Raw genomic sequence first — 9,114 nt, 5'->3', positions numbered from 1 at the left:
ATTTGTATTTGCATGTGGCCCGCGGGCCGTAGTTTGAGGACCCCTGGTATAGGCCAAGTAGAAAATATTCAAAGGCCACTCCTGAAATTTAGTATTTCTTTCCATCAGTCATTTGTGTCTAAGTTGAAACTGATATTCAACATTTTCTTCTATATTAATATTTCCACAGTTAGAGTCTTAATAGCCTGATCATATGATAAGGGATACAGTATTGGGACCTATTCTGAAGACTCATCTACAATTAATTGCATTTAAATGGCTCAACTCTGACTCACCATGCAAAGTACCAAGTAGCTACCATCAAATAAAATCTGAGAGGAAGAGGATACCTGGAGTTTACATTTCATCAGTAACTTTTAAATCTTTAACTTCTTGTGTGATATGATGTTTCAGATGGATTACTGTAAGTGAATAAATACTATAATTTCACACCTCAATATTCACTATGGATAGTGCAAATATTTCCACTGATGCTCAAAGAGACTGTTCTACTCATCATCGTCTCATGTTGAAGATTTCACAACTGATATTTGAACTGAGGCATGGAGAAGCTCTGACATTCTAAGGTAATAAATACTCTGACCTGTTTACTCATGTGAAGTTAAGAAGAGTTACATGTGACCTACAGATCATTTCACATAAAGCATTTAGGCCATCTATCCTTTGATATGCCCTTTGAAAGTCCAGAAGTTCAGAACCCAGGCTCAATTAAAGTCAATTTTGAACAAATCCTGGCTCACTGTGTGATCTTTAGTAAGTTACCAAACATCTCTGAACTTCAGTTTCTCCATCTGTAAAATGTGGTTAATAATCTCACTGATATCATAAAATGATTATCAGGATAATAACAATGCCTGACACATACTAGTATGTATTTAACGACTCTTGACCATTATTTGTATGATTAGAAATAGCATACACTGGGGTAAACTTACCAAGTCAACTGTATGTATTTTTCGCAGGCTGAGAAGGGGAAGGGGTAAGGACTTAAAGAAGGAAGATAGGGGGAATGGCCTATTCTCTTTTCCATCACATTTTGCTGAGCTTCCTCAATTTCATCCACACCATTTGCTTGCCCTATATAATCAAGTACTATTAAAATCTTGAATCATAGTGGCAAAATGAAGCTGAATATAAAAGAGACACTCGAACCATAATAAAGGACTTTGTTCTTGGTTGTTACAACTAGATTGGCCTATGATCAGATACAGATATAGTGGGATACTTCCCACCCCCCACCCCCAAAATTAATCTGATTTATGGAGTTTCCAGTGATAGCAGAAATTATGATCATCATTCAGACAACTTAGATGTACAATGTGTTTCTATGCTGATGCTTTGGTTGGGCATCAGATTCATGGAATACAGGACACCCAAATCAGTGCCAAAACAGACTGTCCACAATAGCTGAAACCACTATATGTCAGGAGCCTCTGCAGGTGAGGGCTGGCTGCACTGGTTATAGCTGACCAGCTGCACAGCAAAGGAGACCCGATCTCAACTCCGCTTGTAATGCAACATTAAATATTAATTTCTGCCTGTCAAAGCTACTGTGGGAGTTGATTTCAGGCTCGTCTTTATTGCATAGTAGTCTGCTCAGCAATAAATAGCTGCTGAGATTGATTAATGGCCCCAGTGAAGTGAAGACATTTAACCAATCACCAAAGCTGTTTGCTGCTATTACACTGTAAATCAATAATAATTATTCCTGTTGGAGAGAAAACTATTGCGGCACATTTTTTTTATATAAGAAATCTGATTTTTTATTCTTTTTTGACCTCTAGGAGGTCTTCCTTGAAGAGCAATGTTAGGATGGATAGCTAGCTGCCTCTTTTTGGAAAAGCATTAGATTGGACATTACAGTTTACTGTCAATTATCAACAAAATTAGGATTCAAAATCATCAACACAAAGTGACTGTGAAAAATCTCAGGTGCTGGAACAGGTCGCCCTCCCTCACCTAGAGTGCTGGCATGGCTTCTGCATTGTTCTCTGTTGGCAGGGGTAAGTGGGAAGGCTGGGCTTCTGCACTGGCGAATTTTTACACCAGTCGACATTGAAGCTAACATTTATTAAGAACTCACTGCAGATACTTGGTGTAAATTTACTCCATTTGTCCTTATAAAATCCTATGAAGTAGGAACTGACATAATTTCCACTTCGGATGAGGAGGTTCAAAAAGTTGAATAAATTGTCCAAACTCATAGAGGGCAGAGCCACGTTAGGGCTCAGGTGTGTCCTACACTAAACTTTATGCTCTTAACTATTATAGCAGAAGGTCTCATACTTACTCAGTTCATGGCACACTCGCTGTCTCAGAACATTTTTCACAATGCCCCTAAGCCAAAATGAATACCTAACAGTCCTATTAATTACTCAAATACATGCAAACAACTTAAGATGTACTTGTATCCTAACAAAATTAATATTTTAAATTGTATTCTTAACTACAATTAATTACTAAAGGAATGCATGCAACTACTGGGCAGTGCACAATTTCTCAGTTCTTGGAAGCAGATAAAACACTGCCACCTACATATCCTGTTCCACATTGATTTTTGTGTGGATCTTGCATTTGATCACAGCAAACACCTAAAACCTGGTTTGATGTCAGCAAAAGGAATATAACATTATTTAATGCTGAAGCTGCAAATTATCTTACAGTGTAGCAGTTTGTGCAGTATTTGAGATGTTCACTTCAAAACTTTTAAATCCAATCCTGGGTCAGTTTGGAACAATAGTGTTTACAAGACTGCTAGCTAGCAGCACCCAGGTGCTCAAGTGCTGCCACCTGGTGGCTTTCTAAACTTCTAAGAATTCCGGACTAGGTAAATAATGGAGGTCCCCCAGAGAATGATATTCTAGCTTTTGGTTACTATTCTTTCCCATTATTAGAAGTAGATATGCGGCTACTACAGCAACATTTCACTTTCATAGAATGTCACTTCCTTGGGGTGTGATGCAATAGGAGTAGATGTGAGTTCAAATTCTAGCTGCCTTTCACTGACTTTGTTATTATTATAGTTTTATTATTATTATAGTTTTGATTGGTTGTGTACTATAAATCAGACAATATGTAAAGCATTGCCACTAATGACTTATTTTAATCTTCATAGCAACCCTGCTAGGTTGACCTTAACTCTATTAACTCTATTTTGCAAATGATAACACTGAGGCATAGAGTAGTTTAAAAATTTCCTCAGTAAAAAAGGAACCCTCGGGGTATTCCTGGTGGGAATGCAGACTGGTGCAGCCACTGTGGAGAACAGTATGGAGTTTCCTCATAAAACTAAAAATGGAACTTCCATTTGACCCAGTGATCCCACTTCTAGGAATATACCCCAAGAAACTAGAAACACCAATCAGAAAGGATATATGCACCCCTATGTTCATAGCAGTACAATTTACCATAGCTAAGATTTGGAAACAGCCAAAGTGCCCATCAGCAGATGAGTGAATTAAAAAACTGTGATACATCTACACAATGGAATACTATGCTGTAGTTAAAAAGAAGAAATTCTTACCATTTGCAATGGCATGGATGGAACTGGAGCGCATTATACTAAGTGAAATAAGCCAGTCAGAGAAAGATAAATATCACATGATCTCACTCATTTATGGAATATAATGAACAAAAACAGATTCAGAGACAGAAGCAATGATCAGACCGTCAAACCTCAGAAGGAAGGCAGGGGAGGGTGAGAGAAGGGGGAGAGATCAACCAAAGGACTTGTATGCAAGCATATAAGCCTAACCAATGGACACAGACAACGGGGGGGAAAGGGTATGGGGGGGGGGGAAGAGGGCAATAAGGACACATATGTAATACCTTAATCAATTAAGAGAAAGAAATGAAAAAAATTTCCTTAATATTGTATGACAAGTAAGTCTTAGGAAAGTTATTGAATCTGTCTCAATTCTCCTACCTCATTTTTAAAATAAAGAAAATAATGTCTGGCAGGATAAATACAGATTTTAGTGTACTTTCAATTTTCACTACAGGGAAAAAGAAGATAGAGGAAAAAATAGTTCCTACATTTTCAAATACGAGCTCTTTAGATGGACCATTTTGTCTTTTGACCATATGCAACCAGTGTATAAGAAAATAATCATTCTCTGAAATAACTCCAAGTTTCCACTGATTTAAGTATATTCCATAAATGAGTATTTTTAACTACACCTGGGAGAAAAGGGGAGGGGGAACACTGGAGGGTTGGACCCTAACCCTAGAGAAAAAATGCCTATTGAAATCTTACATGGGGGACATATTAAGACTTAGCTAATCCAGGGAGCATGGTCTTGCCCTACAGCCTTTCCAGCCGTAGGCAAACTACGGCCCGCGGGCCGGATCCAGCCCATTTGAAATGAATAAAACTAAAAAAAAAAAAAAAGACCATACCCTTTTATGTAATGAAGTTTACTTTGAATTTATATTAGTTCACACAAACACTTCATCCATGCTTTTGTTCCGGTCCTCCGGTCCAGTTTAAGAACTCATTGTGTCCCTGGACTCAAAAAGTTTGCCCACCCCTGGAGGTTTGGCCCCAGCTTACGGTCACCTGGGCCAGAGAGTAATTACAACACTTGCTCGATGTCTGCATGGGCCGCCCTGTGACCTTTTGGACAGCAGCAAGTTGAACTTATAAAAATCAATGTATGCCATTGAACCTTTGACGTTCTCATTTTCGTACCTGGTTTTAATGTTTTTACTGCTACTGAAGTAGTATTGTTCCAGAGGCCTTCCCACACTTCGCCAAACTGACCGGATCCTAATCGCTTCAGAAGCTGCACAGACTTGCGGTCTATCTCCCACTGGTCCACAGTTTTATACGACAAATCAAAAGGAGTTGGCACTTGTATCTGTGTCATGGAATAATAAGAATATTTGTAAGAAAAAAAGATTTAACAATTTTTTGAATGAAAGTAATAGTCCATGTCCTTTTTTAAAAAGACCATTTTAATAAAAAAAACACAAACTATTATAAATTGTATTCTAATTGCTTTAAAATAAAAAACAGTTGTGGCAGAATCTATATGCTAGTAATTACTTCTTCAAGCTGATGTCCACTGCTCCCCACCCCCTGTCCTGCTAACTCAGGCACCTGCTGTCCATCTGTCCTACCCCTCCCCCCAATTCCTCCCTCACATGGGTCTGGAATGATTTCCCTCTGCCCCTTTACCTAGCTAAATTTTAAGGCCAAATTGAAGTTTCCACCTCATTCACAATTACTTCCCAAACTCTTTGGCCTATAGCATTTACTATATGTATCACATATTTTTGCATAATTAAAATTTTCATCTTTTTTGAAATTCATTTATTTGTTCATTCATCCATTTACTTGTCCACTTAATAAATAAATATTTCAGCTAGGTTCCATTCTGTAACCAAAAAGGCCAGGCCACTGCTCTCCTAGAGTCCATAGTCTAGTTTACCTTCTACCACCGGGTGCTTCTGCGTAAACCCTTTTTCCCACTGGATTTAACAATATTAGTTAAACTGAGTATTTTGTAAGCTATATCTTTGGGTATAAGCTATATATTGAGTGTTTTATAAGCTATATCTTTGTATGTTTTGGATATAAGCTGTATCTTTGGATGCTTTTCTTAGCATGCTTAGATACTATTGTGGAGTCATTCCTATACTATCTAAGATGTACGTATTTACACCAAAATTGCATATTAACTTGGCAGAATTTAACTCAACGTATTCTATACATACTACATAAAATTCTTCAGCTTCTACTGGCAATAACATTCTGATGAGGTGTCACCATGCTTTCATTAATCATCAAGGTATAAACCACAATGCTAGCTACCCCACTGATAGTACGTGAGACCTGGGCTCTGAGGAGAAGCTGAGGGCTTGCCCCGCCACAGCACATGACCACTGCATAACTTTAAATACATTTAGGTAAAACAAGCCAACAACTAAATGATGATGGATGTAGACAAGTCTATAAGTGTTATCTCCTCCCACCAAACAGCTTAGGTCAAACAATCAAACTGTTAGAACAATTAGTTTAATGATATCTATATGTAGACAGCTCATCTAGATAATGAAGCTACTAATTTCATATTAATATTCCTGAAGGCAGATCTAAGTAGGAATTATATTCTGGCACTTTTTTTTCTCTCCAGCCATATCATTAAGTGCTCCAATGGCACGATACCATATTAATTTCTTAGTGCAAAGGATGAATATTTTCTGCCTTCAGTGATTGCTCTGGGTCAAGGGTTAGCAAACTTTTTCTGAAAAGAATAAGATAGTAAATATTTTAGGCTTTGTGTCCATCTGTCCCACCCCACCCCCAATTCCTCCCTCACATGGGTCTGGAATGATTTCCCTCTGCCCCTTTACCTAGCTAATTTTTAAGGCCAAATTGAAGTCTCTACTGCAATTACTAAACTCTGCTATTGCAGTAAAAAAGCAAAGAGAATTTGTAAATAAATGAGCATGTCTATGTTCCCATAAAATTCACTAACAAAAGTAAGTGTGAGACAGTATTGGCACATGGGCCATAGTCTACCTATCCATGCCTTAGGTAACCAAATGACCTTTTTTTTTCCCTGAACTGATGAATCACATGAAAAATATTCAGTATCTTAAGGGGAAAAGTTAACTTCAAAAATAAATGAACACGGCTTGAAAGCATTTTACCTTTAAGCATGGTTTCCCCAGCTTGACACACAGGCCATCGCTTGTCTTGGTGTAGTGTCTCACGAATTCATTCAGCGTGGTAAAGGGTCTTATCTGAGTAAGGCAAAAGCCCCCTTCATCCAGTCTTCTGATTTTGTAGTGTTTCACGGCCCTTTCAACTAAAACTGGAACCCAAAATAAGTCCCGTTAATCACTCCTTGCCAAAGCCAAGCAGATTTACTTATTTTGTGGTGAGAGTTTGAATGCATGGAATAAAATTTTCACAAATTCTACTTATTTGTCAACTTTGTTTCAGAAAATACTTCAGAATATTTACAGAGGACATACAGCAGAATAAAAAAAAGGAGTTGTGAAATCATAATTTAAAGGAAATATAGGATAAAAATAACAGTGAGGCTAGCCCTAGAAAACTATGCACCACGGCATAATATATTTCACTAAAACATGCCATACAATTGATTCTATCATTCTAGCAATGCAAAGAGGAAACATTATCAGTTTCAGAAATTGCAGCATTTATAAGATAAAATCATAAAAGGTGTTTGAAAATAGTTCCACTCTTCTTGATACAAAGACCAGGAAGAATTTTCTCCCATGAAGTCCTATAACATGGACACTGAAATAGACTAATCAGTGTCCTCAGTACTATCAGACAATAATATACAAAATTTTGCAGGGCCATTCATTCTCTGTCTCTCAATACAGGCTGATATGCCCTAGCACATTTCAATAAAAGCAATTCCCCGGGGCCTAAAATGCCCAGTCTATGTATACAATTTCCCAGATGTTTTGCTTATCCCGGGGATAAGTCCTATAGCATTGAGGAATAGACCGCTTGTCCTTTTTAAGTCACCCGACTTGCAGTGGATATTCTGTTGCTTTTGCTTTCCACTAACCATTGTCCTCTCTTCTAGCAATGTTCCCTGAAGAATCAATGCTCCCCTAAGAGCATGCGGTCCAAGGGGACCCGGTGCCAACCCTGAGCCAAGGAAGGCAGTCAGAGCCAAGAAGGCTGAATTCCAGGACTTGTATTAGAGAGCTCTAGAAATACAGGAAGAAATTTGTTACCGTTGTTGTCTTGTTGCTGTTTCTGTTTAACTGCTGGGAGCTTGGAACTATCAGAACAATTCTTCCCCCTCCAGGCAAAGAGGTGAGTTGCCTAAGAAGATAAGCTGTTCAAGTGGAAAAACAGAGTCTTGATAGGAAATGTGAAGCTTGACCCCTGGGGTCAGCCAAGCCTGGCTTGTCAGCTCTAAGAGTAAATTAACTTCCTAATTTTTGTTTTAAATTAGTTTGAATCTGGTATTCTGCACTTGTATTAAAAATATTTACTGAAGCTCTTCATAGCTACCCATTCACTTAGCAAAGTTATTGGTAAGTATTGAGCAGCATTTACCAGGAATAGAGATATTCTGAATCCCTTGCTAAATATTGAAACGCATGCTTTATTAATCAGTCAAGTTGGAGCAATACTTTCATGAACGGGAAGAAGACTGAGAAGACGTCTCAATCCAAGTACAGAGGTTTACTGAGGGTATGTCAAAGGCTCGGACAATATTTTCCTAGAAAAGTTATTGGTGTACACCAGAAGAGCTATAATTTAAAAAAAAAAAAAAAGGCAATGTCAAGCATTGACAAGGAAGCGAATAACTAGAATTATCTCTCTCCACACAGTGGATAAAACTGTAATTTTTACAATCACTTTGGAAAACTATTTGTCATGATCTACTAAAGTTCAACATAACCAGACCTGTAATGTAGTAATTCCACTCTTAAGTATGTAATAAACAAAAATACACAATATATTCATCAAAACGCATATATAAGAATGTTTTTAGTCGCATTTTTGTAAGAACCTAAAGCCGGAAACAATCTAAATGTCCATCAACTATACAATGGACTAATATAAATTGTTTATATTTGTCCAGTGGAATACTATAAAGATATGTAAATATACAGATAACAATAACATGAATGAATCTCACAAACACAAAATTATGGTTCCATTATTTTAAAATGTAAAAAGAGCAAAACTGTTGATATTATGAGTCAGACTGGGGTATTAGTCACATTCTATTTCTTTACTGGGTGCTGGGTACATGAGTATATTCATTTTGTGAATGTATACCAGACTAAAGATTTTTTTTTTAAATACAGAGGGCAGGAGTATATTTAGCTCCTCCAAAAGCAATACAAACTTCTTAAATTAAAATATTTAGGTATCTGGAACACTTACTTGTACTTTCTGTGTCAAATTACCATTCCCACTGATTATGACTTTGGGACAATGTTAATTGGCCTGTAAAATCATCACTAAATAAAAGCTTTATTAAGATACAGAGCTAAGTACGTAGCAGATTCCTATGTATGGATTAAAAGGTTAACAATATATCAAAAGAGAGTGGTAAACAATATTAGTCCAAATTTATTTCTCCACAAAGTAATAAAAATATTAGA

General features: G+C 37.2%; 1 protein-coding gene across 1 annotated transcript in view; it reads right to left on the bottom strand.

Annotated features, from left to right (window-relative positions):
- The window catches only part of FRK (fyn-related Src family tyrosine kinase), an 85,774-nt gene that overhangs the window by 12,207 nt on the left and 64,453 nt on the right, over nt 1-9,114 (bottom strand). Inside the window, exons 3-4 of the mRNA XM_006760156.2 lie at nt 6,658-6,821; nt 4,691-4,859 (exon numbers count right to left, since the gene is read on the bottom strand). Coding sequence (XP_006760219.1) covers nt 4,691-4,859; nt 6,658-6,821 — 333 coding nt within the window. The remainder of the gene's footprint in view (nt 1-4,690; nt 4,860-6,657; nt 6,822-9,114) is intronic.

This window comes from Myotis davidii, unplaced genomic scaffold (genome assembly GCF_000327345.1).
Source record: "Myotis davidii unplaced genomic scaffold, ASM32734v1 scaffold196, whole genome shotgun sequence".
Classification (NCBI taxonomy): domain Eukaryota; kingdom Metazoa; phylum Chordata; class Mammalia; order Chiroptera; family Vespertilionidae; genus Myotis; species Myotis davidii.
Note: the sequence above shows the minus strand (reverse complement) of the source record. Positions and strands in the feature narration are given on the sequence as shown.